General features: G+C 47.4%; 2 protein-coding genes across 2 annotated transcripts in view; one reads left to right on the top strand and one right to left on the bottom strand.

The window, feature by feature from the left end:
* SCRN1 (secernin 1) overlaps positions 1-3906 on the top strand; it is a 57599-nt gene extending 53693 nt beyond the window's left edge. The window contains exons 7-8 of the mRNA XM_007466094.1: positions 1203-1383; positions 3703-3906. Of these exons, the coding sequence (XP_007466156.1) occupies positions 1203-1383; positions 3703-3861 (340 nt within the window). The 3' untranslated portion in view covers positions 3862-3906. The remainder of the gene's footprint in view (positions 1-1202; positions 1384-3702) is intronic.
* Positions 3907-12863: 8957 nt separating this feature from the next.
* WIPF3 (WAS/WASL interacting protein family member 3) overlaps positions 12864-16315 on the bottom strand; it is a 35642-nt gene continuing 32190 nt past the window's right edge. The window contains exons 9-10 of the mRNA XM_007466127.1: positions 15071-15147; positions 12864-12887 (exon numbers count right to left, since the gene is read on the bottom strand). Of these exons, the coding sequence (XP_007466189.1) occupies positions 12864-12887; positions 15071-15147 (101 nt within the window). The remainder of the gene's footprint in view (positions 12888-15070; positions 15148-16315) is intronic.

Raw genomic sequence — 16315 nt, 5'->3', positions numbered from 1 at the left:
GGGGGGGGATGGGGCCTGAGGGTGATGCTGAGGCTCAAGTCCAAGGACACAGTTTGGGTACAAAGGTCATGGGTTTCCAGTTCTTTGCAGATTGTGGCATAGTGAAAATGTTTGTGTGACACACCGGCAAGGCTGCTCTGGCTGCCTCAAGTCCAGGCATCTCGGGGCTGAGGGAATCAACCTCCCAGCTCACTTCTCACCCACTGGAGGCACCAGTTACCCAAACCTCAGCCGTACACACGGGGTGCGGGTGTGTGTCTCATTCTCTCCAATTGTTATCGCAGGTACCCGCGTGGTGTGATTGAAAACAGGCCACCCTCGGGGCCCAGAGGCGCCTGTGCTCTGCCAGGAGGACTGCTTTCATCCAGCCGTGTTCTTTCTGGGTGCAGAGCAGGGAGAGTGAGGCTCTCTCCCTCTAGTGTTACTGTCAGCTGTGGTCGCCACAGACCCCGTTGGCCTGGGATCCCAAGATGCAGTTTCTTAGACACATGGCTGTTTTGGGGTGTGTGCGCGTCTGAGGGGATGTGTTGAAATGTCCCTAGGTATGCACAGGTGCACACACACACACACAGCCACGTCCCCTGAGACATCCCTCGTGCCAAAAGAGCTGAATCAAAGCGTTCTTGGGTTAGCCACCTACTATCCCCTCAGCCTCACTCTCACACAACCAGACTTCTGTCCTCTGTGGTGTGCCCTCTCTGGGGCCCCGGGATTCTTTCCTTGTCATCTGTCTTAATCTGTCCCACCTTGAGTCTGTCAGAGATATTCCAAACATTTTCAAATAAGGTAGAACCTAAAAAAAAAGGTTGAGGTCTCAGACCCTGCCTTTCCAGGAGGCCCCTTTCCACAGAGCACAGTGGAGAAAGACCAGCTCAGATCGGTGGCCCATTGCACCCTTTCCTCAAAACACTGTGTCTATTTGCCTCCTTCCATGTGACTGAAAGGGGCTCCTAAATGGCCTTCCCAGAACAAAGCCAGTCTGTTTTGCTGTCTCCTCGCTGCAAATAGAGGAATTTGCAGCTTATAAACGGCAGTTAGTTCTACTAAAATAGTTACTAAGATATGCAGTTGGGTCTCTCCCGGCAGGCGTCCGCCTGCCACCGTGAGCTGCCCCAGGAGATGTTTGCTGAAGGAAGGGGCAGCCTCTGGTGTCCTCAAGCCCCAGGCTCGGTGTGGCTGAAGTACCTCTCCTTTCTCTCCAGGTCCATATTCAAGCCTTTCATCTTTGTCGACGATGTAAAACTCGTCCCCAAAGCACAGTCTCCCTGTTTCGGAGGCGATGACCCTGCCAGAAAGGAGCCTCGGTTCCAGGAGAAGCCAGACCGCCGCCACGAGCTGTACAAGGCCCATGAGTGGGCCCGGGCGGTCCTGGAGAGTGACGAGGTGAGCCTGGCTGTGAGCCCCGGGCGCGGGCGGGGTCCCTAGAAGGGAGGCAGGACAGCAGTGAACAAGCTTGTCATCTTCCTCCTCCAGCAAGTCTGCTTCCAGAAACCCAGGCTCCCGGGGCCCCTGCTAGGATGCTGGTGGTGATTGTTCCTCCCAGCCTCTTGAAACCCAGTGAAACCAAGCCTCTGCTTTTGATGTTATTCTAGAACTCACTGGGCTAAGAATCTCCCTCTTTTACTTACTGTTCACCTGCAAATAACAGAAACGTGCAGTACTAGTCAGGAGAACTGCTTTTCTGTTGTCGAAAATTCTCTGTATACTTTTAGGGGTAAAAATGTGTACGTAACGGCAGCACTTTAAAGATGCCATCATGTTGTTTTTTAACGAAGTTCTGGAGACGGTTGGTGGTGATGGTTGTACAGCAATGAATGTCTTTATGCCACTGAACTGTACACTTAAAAATGGTTAAAATGGGGGCTTCCCTGGTGGCGCAGTGGTTGGGGGTCCGCCTGCCGATGCAGGGGACGCGGGTTCGTGCCCCGGTCCGGGAGGATCCCACGTGCCGCGGAGCGGCTGGGCCCGTGAGCCATGGCCACTGGGCCTGCGCGTCCGGAGCCTGTGCTCCGCAACGGGAGAGGCCACAGCAGTGAGAGGCCCGCGTACCGCAAAAAAAAAAAAAAAAAAAAAGGTTAAAATGGTAAATTTTGTTATGTATGTTTTTTCATACAAAAAAGTTTTTAAGTTTCTAGTTTTAAAATAGTTATTCTTCAAAGTTCAGCCCTCCCTCCTCCACCCAAAGTTCTGATGAATAAAGTTACAAGACATCAATTCAAACAAGACAAACACTGAATATATGCCCACAGCAACCCTTAGTGGTGGACTTTCATATAAAATCCAAGCCTCTATTTTGCTGAAGGGAGAAGCAAGGAACATAGTTGTTAGATGCTCATCTGCTTCCCAAGCATTTATTTAACAACCTGTAAGGGTCCGATTTGTCCTGAAGAAAGTGACATCTTATAGGCAAATTGGTGCGTGCATTTTGTGTGGACTGGGTGAGCTTATTTTCTTACATCCAGCACGGTGGACTCTCTAAAAAGGATAGCAAGAAAGGACAGCAGTAAATCCAAGTGAATTCAGAAAGTATCTCTGAGAAGGGTAGTCTCACTATTTATAGAACTTGCTCTTCTGTGCCCCAGAAATGACCATTCTGACATATAAAAGTCGCAGTTATTTGACATCTGCCCTCCCTGCCAGGCATTTCCCTGGAACCATGAATGCTACTGCTGCATTACACAGAGTTCTGTCCAGGGCTGCCCTCCCTGCCTGCTGACAGTGCGTGTTTTCTAGGTGGATCACAGTAAGCCCGAGCAGGAGGAAAATGTCGCTCGCTGGTGCACAGTTTTGTGGATATTTGGCAAACGAAGGCAGGGGTAGAAAGGGCCGTGTGTTCTGAAGTATCCTACACAAAATTTCAGAGAGATGAGACTGATGAGGCTGGGTGGACTTTGAAATTTGGCAATGACCATTGGTTTGAGTTAAGGCAGCACTAGGAAGTGGTCGATGGGTGGTGACAGCGGCTTCTCTGTTCTGGGACTAATTGGGCAAGTAAAAGCTTCTCATTGTCATCCACTGTATGTAAATGAGTGACTGCCACTTGGAAGAAAAGATGTCACCCCCTCAGAAAAAAAGTAAATCGGGGATAGACATGCCATGTGATTATTCAATGATCCATTTATTCTTTCAAGAGACGTTATTGGGAGTGCCTCCTCTGTCCCGGGCAGGAGGATAGAGATAAGCCCGGGTCTCCCTCCCTGGGAGATCGTGGTCTAATGGGGGACACAGGTAAGTAGACAGACCATCTCAAGACAGAAAGAGAACAACCATGGCAGAAGGAAAGGCATTGGATGGGGGGAGCCTAGAGGAAAGGTGTTCACAGAAGCCTGAAGGTGGGCGCAAGCTGACCGAGTGTTGAGGGGAGCAGGGTTGCCTGTGCTGTGGCGAGAAAGTATCATGGGCTGGAGGAATGCAGCTAATTCGGTCTGGCTGAAGAGCAAGGAGATGCGGGAGGTGTGGCAAAGGCGAGGCAGGCTGGAGCCTCGTCTGTTACAAATGGCCTTTCCCAATGTCACTCAGGAGTCTGGATTTTTATCCTGAAGGCAAGAACTCCAAGCAGAGCAGTGACATCACCACACCTGCATTTTAGAACCATCCCCGTGGCAGTCCCGCGGGGAGCAGATTGAATGGGGTGGGGGGCAGGCCCTCCGGGGGGCTTTCAGTGTCCATTGTAATGACCCCCGCTGTTTTTGTCCTTCTCAGGAGCAAGGTCAAAAGCTGAGGAAGACGATGCTGGAACTAGAGAAGCAAGGCCTGGAAGCCATGGAGGAAATCCTGACCAGCAATGACCCCCTGGACCCCACCGAAGTGGGAGATCTCTTCTATGACTGTGTTGACACGGAGATTAAGTTCTTTAAGTGAAGTAAGCATTCCCTTTCCCCTTCTTATTTAAAATTTCCCACCTTACTAAATTACCAGCAAAACAAACCGCTCTCCTGTCTGAGTAAAATGAGAAAGTTCAGATGTGTTAACGTCACACTGTTCCCTAGTGTTCTGCCTCGGATCTCACAACGCCCCCTTCTTCTGCCACATAGATCCCCTCCTTCTGCAGTGTAAACATGTAGCCCATTTGCCTGTTGTGCGATTGTATGACTGATTGTGGATTTTAAGCTGCTCTTATTGTGTTTCAGTGACAATGGACACATTAGCCTCTTCATGGGAGGACTAGAGTCCATCAAGCCTTGAAAGACAGGCTCCACTGCGCCGAGTTTGAGGGGAAGGCAAAATCTTTTGAAGTCTTACTCTTTCTCTCAGTAGTGGTTTCTTTCTGGTTAACAAAAGGCATTTCTTTGGCCCAGGGCTCTTGTGTGTGTGCTCCAGGGAGGCTTCCCGGCCTGGCCTCCCTTCTGCTGAGCGCAGGCCTGTAATGCAGAATGTCTCCAGCTGTGTCTTCTGAGAGACAGAACCAGTGGGAAGGAATAAGGGGGGCTCCTCTCCAGGCCCAGCTCCATCCCGATTCCTGTGATCTGAAAGAACCTGTGCACCGCGCTCATGTGCGGTGGACCCGCAGACAGCTTCCACGTGCCGTGCGAGCTGGAAGCTGCCCACCGTAGAGATTCAGAGGCAGCTGTGCGTGACGACCCTGGATCGCGGCGCGGCTCTCCCACGAGGCACAGGGCTCTCCCGGCATGGCTGCTCACTCGCCGCACGGATGTGCGTATGTCTAGAAATGATTCTGGGCCTGGTTCCCGCCGTCTAGGTTAGGATTAATTAAATGGCCCTGTGGCAGAAGTTCCACCCCACGAAGCTGCAAATTTCTCAGCTAATGAGGGAAAGAAAAGGAGAAACTCTTGGCTGTTTAGATTCCAGGTGAAGCAGCTGGAGATTCCTACTGGAGATAATGGAGCAGCCACTCCATTATCTCAGCAGAGACTTTAATTAAACTGATTTGTTTCCCATGTTGTGGGCACATGAAGGATTTGACTTAGCAGCAGAGCCCAGGAAAGCATGTGAGGAAGACCAGATGGGCCCAGCGCGGGGAAGACAGAGGGCAGGAAGGGGACAGATGGATGGAGAAGCATTCGGCTCCACGGTGACAGTCCCACCCCCGCCCTTCCTACCCAGCCTGTTATATCCCCCAAAGCTGTGCAGGAAGCACCTGGCTTCCCCTCGTCCTTCCCTTTATTCCTCTAGCCCTGCATGGCCCCTTAGCTGCCTTCAGACCGGTAGCTGGAGTGGGCAGGTGCTGGTGGGGGCCGGGGGGGGGGCTTTACTTCCAGCCACTGAAACTCTCCACCGCTCTTAACACGGAAGCGGGCAGAGATGCTGAGAAGTGTGTGTGTTAATACAGCAGTGGGAGGGAGGACAGCGGCTTCATTATGCAGCCTCACCTGTACCCTGTGGGCCTAATCACCTTCATCACTGACAGGCCTTTCCAAATGGAAACGCTGTGAGCGTCAGAAGTCTCGGAAGTGACTTCAAGTTAGTGACTCCTTGTCAGCTGCCGTGTATCGTATGCCGTGAGAGCTGGAAGGGGCTTGGGCCCCATACACAGACGTGGACCCTGAGGGTCACAGGTTTTACTGGAACAAATCCTTTTTTTCTACCAACTCCCCTGTCAGGGTGTAAGCATAAGAGCACCGTGAGCTTTCTGCCCAGCAGTTTTGCAAATTCTGTATGTAAAATCGCTAACTACAAGTGGTGAGAGATGGGAGGAATGTTTGTGCTGACAAAGTTAACAGCAGGTGTTCACGGTGACTTGGGGTTGCTGAGTTCTGTCGGGGTTTGGCCTGGGCTCTCACTGTGGGTGAACTTAGGGTGTCCTCTTAGGTGGCGCAGCCATTCTGAGAGCGCCTGTCTACAGCTGCTGAGTGGGGAAGGGTGAGGCTTGGGGGTGACATATGTACCTCATCCCCTCCCAAGCCCACCTGCTGAGTGGTTATTTGAAACAAGGTAGTGCAGAAAGCCACTCTAAAATTTCACCATGTGGAATCCTCTCCCCCTATTATGGAAACATTTCATCAGACCTGGCATGTCTGAGATACCCAGGGTGATTAGGGGTTTGACCAAAAGAAGTCTAGTGAGAATAAGTTACACCAGAGGCCTGCTTTCATTGTTACGGGCCAAGCAACGGTCACGGATAACCCAGCCAGACTTATGCTATTACCCAGCCATTGTGGCCATTGTGGGAAACATAATGGCCACTTCTGTTAGGGGCATTGACCTTATTCCAGCCACCCAAAGAAGGGCCAACTCTGAGAGATGTCTTGGCTGATGCTATACATCACAATTGTGATGCCACTGTCTTACCCCTAGAGGGTGTGGCAGTCCTTTCGTGGCAGAAGTCAAAAGGGGCTGGGATGCTTCCATCAGGCTGTACAGAGATGTTCTATGCACAGTTAAAACCTGAGTAATAGCGGTGGACAGATTCTTTGTGCATTGGGATGCGAGGGGAAAGACAGGAAGAGAGCAAAGAGCCTGCTGATGTGGCTATACTCACTTCTAGTGACATATTAACAGCTTGAAACATGTAGTTGGATTTTGAGTACGCCATTGCTCGGGGGATGTTTGTTTTTAAATGCTCCTAGCAGACTCTGCTTTTGAAAAGTGCTTATCATTGCATGGACAATTTCTTGACCAGGGATTGCTTTCCTAAAGGCAGTATGGGGAAAATGAATATTCAAGATGAACTCTGAAAATAATGTTTAAAGGTTGGCGTGTAAATAGCTTCCTAAAATACCATTTGTGTATCCATTAAGACCTGGGGGAGGGGGAGGGGGCTGTGTATGCCTTGTGCAGAAAGGAGACGTGGCCGTGAAGGACAGAATCTCTCCCCTATCCCCGCGCCCCATAATCAAACATAAGCTAGTTAGTCTTGGCTAGTAGCTGGGATTTACCACTCATACTCTGACGAGGGGCAGAAGCTCCAATAAAAGTAAATTAGCAAAGCAGTAGTGCTCTTTCACCCTTGGAGGTGGTTTGGAATTTTAGGTAGAATAAGGATATACTTGAAATTATGGTAATTCTTTAGTGCCCAATAACGTAAGACAGTGTTATTGTTAGAAAGAGTCTTTCTTATAAGCTGTCTAATAGAGAAGGTGTATGCCTATTAGATATTAGCAGTGAAGTTCCTTCACTATTGGGTGGATTATTAGGTATGAAAAATAATTATCAACCACGCAAACTACTTTGCTTCCTGATGTCATCCCACATGGGTCCAGGTGTTACACAGCTCTGCCCAGCCCAGCAGGAAAGCCAGGTGGGACAAGTGTGTCTGTCTGTTATGAATGCACTAACTGCATTCTTGACTGAGAAGCAGTCAAGTCATTTCTGGGGAAGGTCTTCAGCTGAGCTCTCAGCTTTTGGGAGGAAGGAGGGAGGCGAACCCACTGAGCTGGCCTTTCTCGTGTGGAGGGGGAGGGGCGGCAGGTCACGTGCACCAGCTGACCCAGCAGTGCCTGTGCTTCCCTGTAGCCCTGGCATTTCATTCCATAGGGTCCTAGGTCCCAACTTCCCCTCCTATGGTTTGTGTCAAATGTGCTTTATCTGATTGAATCCAAACATCCCGAGATGTCACATGCCGATTTCTCGTGGGGATGAATATGTACATGTTTGCAGTCATGTTGTGAGAAGTCAGATGTGTGAGCTGGAAAATGCTAGGGGCAGGGAATAATAAAAAGGAAAACCTTTCTGCTTCCTGCAGTGGGAACTGACCGTGTAGTCTTAATAGCCTTTTGTACACATATCTACAAACCAGATAACGTCCCCAACCAGTGCTTGCCCTTGGAATTGTCTCTAAATACATCAAGCATACAATAAAAAAATACTGAAATTAATGTCTCTTGGCCTCTTCTATCTTGTGTTTCATTAATAGATGTGGGCATTGGCCACAACACAGAAACTGTATGAAGGGGGATATATTTTATGACTGGAATCTTCGGAAGACCAAACCGTTCAGCGTTTTCTCCATTTATCCATTCTGTGGATAAATTCACTCTTTAAAAATAAACACAAAACCACGATATACCACCTCACACCCATCCGGATGGTTACTATAAAAAAAAAAACAGAAAATAAATGTTGGTGAGGAATATGGAGAATTTGTAACCCTCGTGCACTGTTGGGAATATAAAATGGTGCAGCTGATATGGAAAACAGTATGGAGGTTCCTCAAAGAATTAAAAATAGAATTAGCAATATAAGCCAGCAATTTTACTTTTTGAGTATATACCCAGAAGAACTGAAGGCAGAGTCTCAGATATTTTTACACCCACGTTCATACCAACATTATTTACAATAAGCAAAAGGTGGAAGCAAGCCAAGTCTCCGTCAATGAATGAATGGATAAACAGAATGTAGTATATCCAAGCAATGGAATATACAGCCTTAAAAAGGAAGGAAGTTCTGACACATGCTACAACATAAATGAACCTCGAGGACATTATGCTAAGTGAAATAAGCCACTCTCAAAAAGCCAAATATTATTTGATTCCACTTTTATGGGGTACCCAGAGTAGTCAGTCTCATAGAGGCAGAAAGTAGAATGGTGGTTGCCAGGGGCTAGGGGGGGAAGGGGAATGGGGAGTTACTGTTTAAGGGGTGCAGAGTTTAAGTTTTGCAAGATGATAAAAGAGTTCTGGAGACTGGTCACACAACACTGTGAACGTACTTAACACGACTGATCTGTACCCTTAAAAATGGTAAATTTTATGTTTATGTGTATTTTACCAAATTTTAAAAAATCATCAGAATGGCTGGGGCCATCTATGCAGAGCATCTTTATTTTAAAGCCATAGAAGCTCCACTAGAGGAAAGGGTGCCACTTAAGGAAAAAGCCAGCTCTTCCCACTCTTGTGACCTAGAAATGCCAGATTGCTTCCATGATTTTGTCTCCACGTGACAGGCAAAATGCAACTGAATGTCTTGTTCATGAAAATAGGACTTAGTTACCAGCAACATGACCTGTGTCAAGGTCAGAGTAGATGATGGCTCCATTTACATGACAAGGAACTGCTGACTCTTTAAACTTTCTTCTCAGCTCTTTTTTCACAAACTGTAAACTCCTGCAAAGCTCCAAGGTAACACAGCATGTATCTGTTTGCTAGGGCTGCCATAACAAAGGACCACAAACTGGGTTGCTTAAACAACAGGGATTTATTATCTCACAGTTCTGGAGGCTAGAAGTCCAAGATCAAGGTGTTGGCAGGGTTGGTTCCTCCTGAGGGCTGTGAGGGAGATTCTGTCCCATGCCTCTCACCTGGCTTCTGGTGGTTTGCTGGCAATTGTCAGCATTTCTTGGCTTGCAGAAGCATCACCCTAATCTCTCTTTTCATCTTCATATAGCATCCTCCCTGTGCATGTGTCTGTGGCCAAACTTCCCCTTTTTATAAGGACACCAGTCACATAGGGTGGATTAGGGGTCCACCCTACTACAGTAGGACCTCATCTTAACTTACATCTGCAACTCTATTCCCAAATAAGGCTGCTTTCTGAGGTATGGGGTTAGGACTTCAAAATATGAATTTTTGGAGGACACAATTCAGTTCGTAACAGAGCAGGTTCATGAAGGATGCCAAGCCTCCTGGGGCACAGTCTGAGAACCTGGAACATGTTTCTGGAGTCCACAGCCCGTCCCATTAAGTTGCTCCCCTCGCCCCTCTAGGCACCACCTCTCCCACCCGGAACTCCATCAGGGGTGCCTAGAACTATGGCCACTTCACATACCTCTACAGTCAATGGCTTTAAAGTCCATCCTCCACTTTGTCGATTATCTTGGGCCATTGCTTTTTTTCCTCCAATCAGATGGGCCCTTTTGGTCATGAAAAAGCTTATCTGTGCCTCTACTAATAAAACAGCAGATAAAACAAGTCAGGTCCTTAACTAATTCAGATGCAAAGTGTGTAGCAACTAACTTTGAAATTACTTTCTAGATGAGATTTATTTCAGGAACATCTATGAATTTTAATTACTGCTCTCTCCTTGTTACCCAACAGCAGAGCTAGTGGTCTGAGCAGCTCAGTGAATATCTGAATGGAATGCCTGGAATGCAGCCAGCAAGAGCTCTGTGTGTGACTGAATGTATAATAAGCAAACCGCTTGTACCCTAGAGTGTGTGTGTGTGTGTGTGTGTGTGTGCGCGCGCACGCACGCATGCGTGCACTGATACCTTGGTTTCCTATGACCCCAGGGTTAAAGGCTAGCCCAGGGGTTATGTCACTCCATCTTCACCACTATATGCTTAGATACATATCTATGCCCCCATTTTACAGATGAGGAAACTGAGGCATAGGCTGGCTAAAATTGTTACTTCCCTAAACTTGTAAGATGCAAAATCAAGATTCAGATTCATGTTTTCCCTTAAGCCAACTTACCTACCAGGTAAACCTCATCTCCCCTGTACCTGAAGACACTATAATGGAGATGGAGATGATTACTGCTCCATATAGGAGAGTTTTTGAGGGTCTGCTTAGTTGAGGTGGCAGTGCTAAGTGCACTTTAGGTTGAAAGCAGTTCCATTTTAAGACAAGTCAGCATAATTTGTAAACAATACTCTGCCCATTTGATTTTAATAAAACTGAGCAAATACAGTGTTATCTACTTTTTACAGAATGCATTTGAGAAAGGTTTTCCCTTGGTTGGTTTTCCCAAATACCCATTTGTTTAGTTACCTACAAAAGCGGTGCTGGTGACTATCGACAGGCTTTAACAAGTGAATGGCTAGAAGCGTTCCCACTTATTAAAGTTTATTGGGTACAAAGAAATGAATCTGCAGAGGGAACATCAATAAATACAAAATACACGTGAAACACTGGGGGAGTCACAGACCACAGCGCCAGCAAGAATACGCGAGGATGGGAGGGGCGCTACATTTGAGTTTGTGGTCTAGGGGTGAAGGCTTTGTCCTGCTGGAGGCCGGCACCGCGAGAGTTCAAAGGGCAAGAATTCAGTGATGGGTCTGGAGGAGGGCTGTGATCCCAGGTTCCTGAAATTTCTCCCTAATTGCAATTTTTGGTTTCTCCTCATTCCTTCCCTCTGTCCTTGAATGGTTTTATTTTGAATTTCCATCCCAGCGGTGCAGAACATTAATGTGTAAACACCTCATCAGGGCAGGCAGTCTACTCTGAAGGTGGAACAGCCTTGGTCTAGCACCACCTTAATCATGATCATTAAAACCCTTGTAATTATTCTGTACACCTGAGAGAGAGGTGGAGCGGCTACTGTAATAAACAGAAGTTCTGACCTTCTGGAAACCTTGCAGAACCAAAAAAAACAATCAGGTATGCCCATAGCTGATGACCTGCAAAAGCTTCTTTTCCATTGATTTAGCTGTTACAACTTGGCATGATTTATTCCCCAGGGAAGGGAACTTGAGCTCGCTCAGTGGCTTCTGTCTGGAATGAGAAAGCATAACAATGATGGAGGACACCATCTTAGTCTCCACTCCAGACAGCAGCCAGGTGGGTGTAGTATCATGTTTGCCAAAACGCTCCTAACGGTCTACCTTTCGTGGATGGCGTGTTCTGGGCATTACATCCTTGAGGTGTGAGTGCATGAGTGGGCTGTTTCAAAGGAAACTTATTTTTCACTGCTCTTCCCACTTCTGCCTCCCTGATTTCCTTTAATCTGCAGCTATTTTGAGCACAGACGAGGGATCAGTCTGTTTCCTCCTATTTTCTCTCCTTCCTCTGTCACAGCTCTTCCACCAAGGATGGGGTCATGCAGCAAGCAAAAAACACACTGCTATTCCTTTGCCAGCTCCAGAAAAAGGGTGTGAGAGGAGCGGTCACGGGTCACAGCCAGTCCTGAGCCGGTCCATAGTCAGGGCTGGCTGAACTCACACACTTCTCCCCACCTAGAGAGGTGCCACCACAGGGACTGGGGGACTCTCAGACCAATTCGGTTCTCTTGGGCTCAGAAGGCAGCTAAGGTTTGCCTGATGGGTGGCTCCAGGTTCTCTAAGGGTGGGCATGGGGCACTGATATTTGAGGCAGATATTTCAGAATACATTTCAGTCTATACTTTTCCGTGTCATGCTTTTCACGAAAACCCTGCACTCAGGGGAGGAAAAAAGAGAGCTCTGAGACAGAATTAGGAATTTACTCATGATGACTTACACAGGTTTCTAACTTGCAGGGAAAGTACTGAAATCTCATACAGCTCTCACCTCACCTTGTCTGCCAGGTGGAGGCTGGGAACTTGGAGGGACAGGAGGAACGTCATGCAGACTTGGGCAAGAGGGGCGGTGTAAACAGTAAGAGCATTGGCTACTTGCAGGATCATTCAGATACAAAAGGGGCCCTGTGGTTGGCCTTGGAGAGGCCTTTGACTTGTGTTATGTTTACATTAGGAAGCAAAAGAATCCCTGTACTGCAAGACGGGAGCGAGATGTGGCATCTCGCTCACTGGAGGCCGTGTGGCATCGTCTGGGTGTGGCGACACATTGCTCTCTGTGAGCCGCGTCATTTATAAGGCATTATCTGGTTTGATTTTGCAGTTTGTGTGATGAGACTAGAAAATCATGGAATAAGAAGCTGTTGTAGATACTATGACTTTGGGAAACTAAGGAATCTTCTAAAAATGGTTCTGAATCTAGGGAGGGCCAGCCTGCACGCGTATTTACAGTCATGGAATGGACACTCTGTGGTGGGGACAGGGCTGTCATCTGTGCTGACAGATGAATGCCAAGATGCATTTTAAACAATGGAGAAATGATGTGTGTTTTTTACTCAAATAAAAATCGACTATAATACTGATTTAAAGCCTGTGCAAATCACATATTTACAATAAATAAATGCTCCATGCAGAGCCTGTATGTCAACTGAATTACAACTTGAGAAGGGTGAGGTCTGACGTTCTCCTGGGGATGTCCACCCCACCATATGGACCCCCAGGTGGCTCACAGGACGTTGGCTTCATCTGTTTTCTCACCGGAGTGTCTTTAGGGATAACTGTGGAAACATGACAGTGTTATCAGGTGGGGTCAGAAGACTCACAGCACATAAATGACACACCCCGGGGCCGGGCAGTGACGCTTTCCCTCATGCATGCAAGGCTGCCAGGGTCTGATGGTCCCATCATACGTAAGGTGCTGATTTTCACCCAGGACGTCATGGGTGGAAAAGGGATGAAAAGTGTAGCTTGTGGCAGGTGGGGACCTAATCCCATCAAAAACATTTAAGGGATCAAGCACCAGCAGACTCACTTGATGGGAAGCTCCAGAAAAGCAAAGAACTTGGTGGCGATCCCAAGACAAGGCAACGGAAAACAGAGAAAGGGTCCCAGGCTTTCAGATTTCAGAGCCCCCAGCCTTGCACGGATCACTTGGGCTCTGTACCCATAGAAGAAGAGCACCCCCAGGGTGCTGTTCACCATGTCTGGAACCCTGTGATTTCTCTGGGCGATTTGCTTTTTGCCTCACTGAAGTGAAAATGAATTAAGATGGTGTCCAGCTAGACATAAAGAAGATCTTCTTGACAATGGGATGCCCAAGAGAGACTTAACAATTCATCCTTGACTAGACTTTATGGGCTCAGGGATTTAGATGTGTGCCTGCCATGAGGTCAGGGACCAGACCGTGCATAATGTTCCATCATGCTTGCCACGTCTGAAGGTGAGGGTGACTCCTGTCCTGTCAATTCTAACATGCCAGGCAAAGCAGTGAAGTACAGTGGAAGGAGCACGGGACGAGGAGTCAGAGGTCTGGCGAACGTGACCTTGACCTTGGGTGAGTTCCTTAACCTCTTGGAGCTTGGTTTTCTCATATGAAAAAAGTCTGCATTAAAGGTATCTCTCCAGCTTATACCACAGAGTTGCTAAAAGGAGCAAACGAAATAACATATGCAAGTTATCTAAACTATAATAAAGAGCTATATAATGTAGGAAATATTATTTTGATTATTACTATATCTTTCTGATCACAGGAGTAATGTATTTATCATGGAACATTCAGAAATTGCAGAAATGCCCCCTAAGAAGTCAAAATCAGCCATAAGTTGGCAGAGTGAATGCCTGTGAACAATTTTGTGTGTATTCTTCCTATCTTTTTTCCTCTGTATACATACTTTCTCTGAACTGCAATCATACACCCAGTTTTGAACCTACGATCATCTGAGAATGGTTATTGCAATTCTTGGATTAGCCATGGTGAGAAAGGGGAGGGGTGCTTGTCCTCCTTCAGGGAGCTCATCCCCACTTCCAGTAACCTAAGTTCCTTCTTTCTCACGTCCCTTTCCTTGAGGTTCTGATCTAACAGCAGGCCACCCTTTTTGTTACACGGCACTGTGAAACAGGAGGAGGCCAGGGTGGACGGAATGCATGTTTTCAAAGAAACGAAGGGCCTTTAAAGATGAGACCCTGTCGTCTGCGGTGAGAGATGTCATCTCCGCCCAGGTTAGAAAACACTGTGTCCAAGTTGCCTCGTGTGAGCACGAGGGCATTTCTTCAAAGACTCATAATTATGACACAAGCACCTCTCTGGTTCCCCCGATCCCCTCCCCCCAGCCTTCCTCTAGCCACCAGCAAAATTTGTGGCTACATTTGGTCAAAAGAAATGATAATGTTGGGGACTTCCCTGGCAGTCCAGTGGTTAAGACACCGTGCTTCCACTGCAGAGGGCACGGGTTCAGTCCCTGGTCAAGGAACTAATATCCCGCATGCTGTGCAGTGTGGCCAAAAATAAAATAAAGTAAAAATTTAAAAAATAAGTAAATGATAAGGTTGATGGGAGAAAAACCCCCAGGGTGCTATGAGAAACCATGTATTCTATAGACGAGAGAGAACACCAAATTATGTTTTATACATGTTACAGAGCTTTCCTCTCAGGCTTCTCAGGCCACGGTAACGAGGGAAGAATGATGGGAGCGAACGGGGTGATGGTTGCAGAGTGATTCCCAAGGGGTTCTGTGTTGCCAAAGCTGCTTCTGTATGTGGTGGTGATTCCAGAGAAGCTCCCCCCCTTTCACTCTTCAAGTTTTGAAATTGTGAGTGTTTCATCCCAGCTGGAAACAAAGGTACCCCTATGGTTTTCCCTGAGGAAAAACAGGAGGCTGTTCAGAGGAAAGCACACCCTCAACATTTCTGTGCTCCCCGAGGTTTCCCAGTTTTACACTCAGAGACCTGAGGGCCGTGTTACCTGAGCATTTCTGCCTTTGATGTCATCGGAGCTCTGGCCGGCCGCCTCAGTGTGGAGCCAGGGACCAGGTGTGCGGCCTGAAAGACACAGGAACCATCCCACCATCTGCTGGCCCAGGGCCGGCTATGTGCTTCACGGAGAAAGTCTGGCTAAACCGGCACTTAGGGCAATGGTACAGGAACCAAGGGTAATGTAAGTCGGTCAACCTGAAACCCTCGGGCTCCTGGCCCTAGACTGTGCGTTTCTACCCACTGCCTCTATGTCACACACTGTGGATACAGAGGCGTCACGTCCACTGAGCTGGGAGAACAAGTGACGAAGGCCTCTCGTCTAAATGCAGGTGCGAGCTTCTCAGCTCTGAACACAGCATCAGCTGCACACTCGCTCGTGCGTCCTGGCCCCAAATGTGCCGGCGTCGTGCTGGGGTTGCTTAAAAAAAAAGGAGTGAAAGTGTGTGCTGACATAGCTCAGACCCTGTTCCATGAGCATCCAACTCACTCTCTAAAACATATTAGGTTTAAATATTACACAAGTTACATATGAATATATTCTCATAATTAAGAATTCAAAGAATATAGAAAAGATAATAGGGAAAAAATACCCCCTCAAGTGCTTCCTCTCTGCCTGCCCTTCTCTCTAATCCCAAATAATTATCCCGGAGTTGCCTCTGCTAAAAGTCTGCTGTTTATCCCTCCAGCTTTGTTTATCTTTTTGACATTTACTTACATAGACGTGTGTACACGTAGATACATGGTTTGGTTGGTCTAGCCAAGTTTTAAATCCACATTCCTAGGAATTCCAGAACTTTTCCTGTGAGTCAGGTGATCCAAATGGTGTCCCTGTGTCTCCTCTGCTGCATTTGGTACAAGACTTTTCTGTCTGCTTCTGTCACAGGCTAGGAATTAAATAACCATGTCCCAAAGCCCTCCCAACAATTCACGTTGCTGTGCTACGTACAAAGCAACATGAAAAGCAGAAATGTCCATCCCGGATTATTTACGATAGTGAAAAGCTGATAATAACCTGTATTCAACAACAGTGTTTAGTAAATCTAGGGTTCATTATCGTATGATGGAGCACCAAGAAGCCATCTGAATGTCTACAAAGGCTCAAATAATTTGGGGTGATGTTTGAAATGCAGGACAAAAAAGCAGGCTAGAAACTGTATAGATAGCAAGATGTCAACTATTTTAAACAATCCATTCAAAAAATGTAAATAATATACTGAATTGATTCCTTTTGGAT

The sequence above is a fragment of the Lipotes vexillifer genome, unplaced genomic scaffold (genome assembly GCF_000442215.2).
Source record: "Lipotes vexillifer unplaced genomic scaffold, Lipotes_vexillifer_v1.1 scaffold150, whole genome shotgun sequence".
Classification (NCBI taxonomy): Eukaryota; Metazoa; Chordata; class Mammalia; order Artiodactyla; family Lipotidae; genus Lipotes; species Lipotes vexillifer.
Note: the sequence above shows the minus strand (reverse complement) of the source record. Positions and strands in the feature narration are given on the sequence as shown.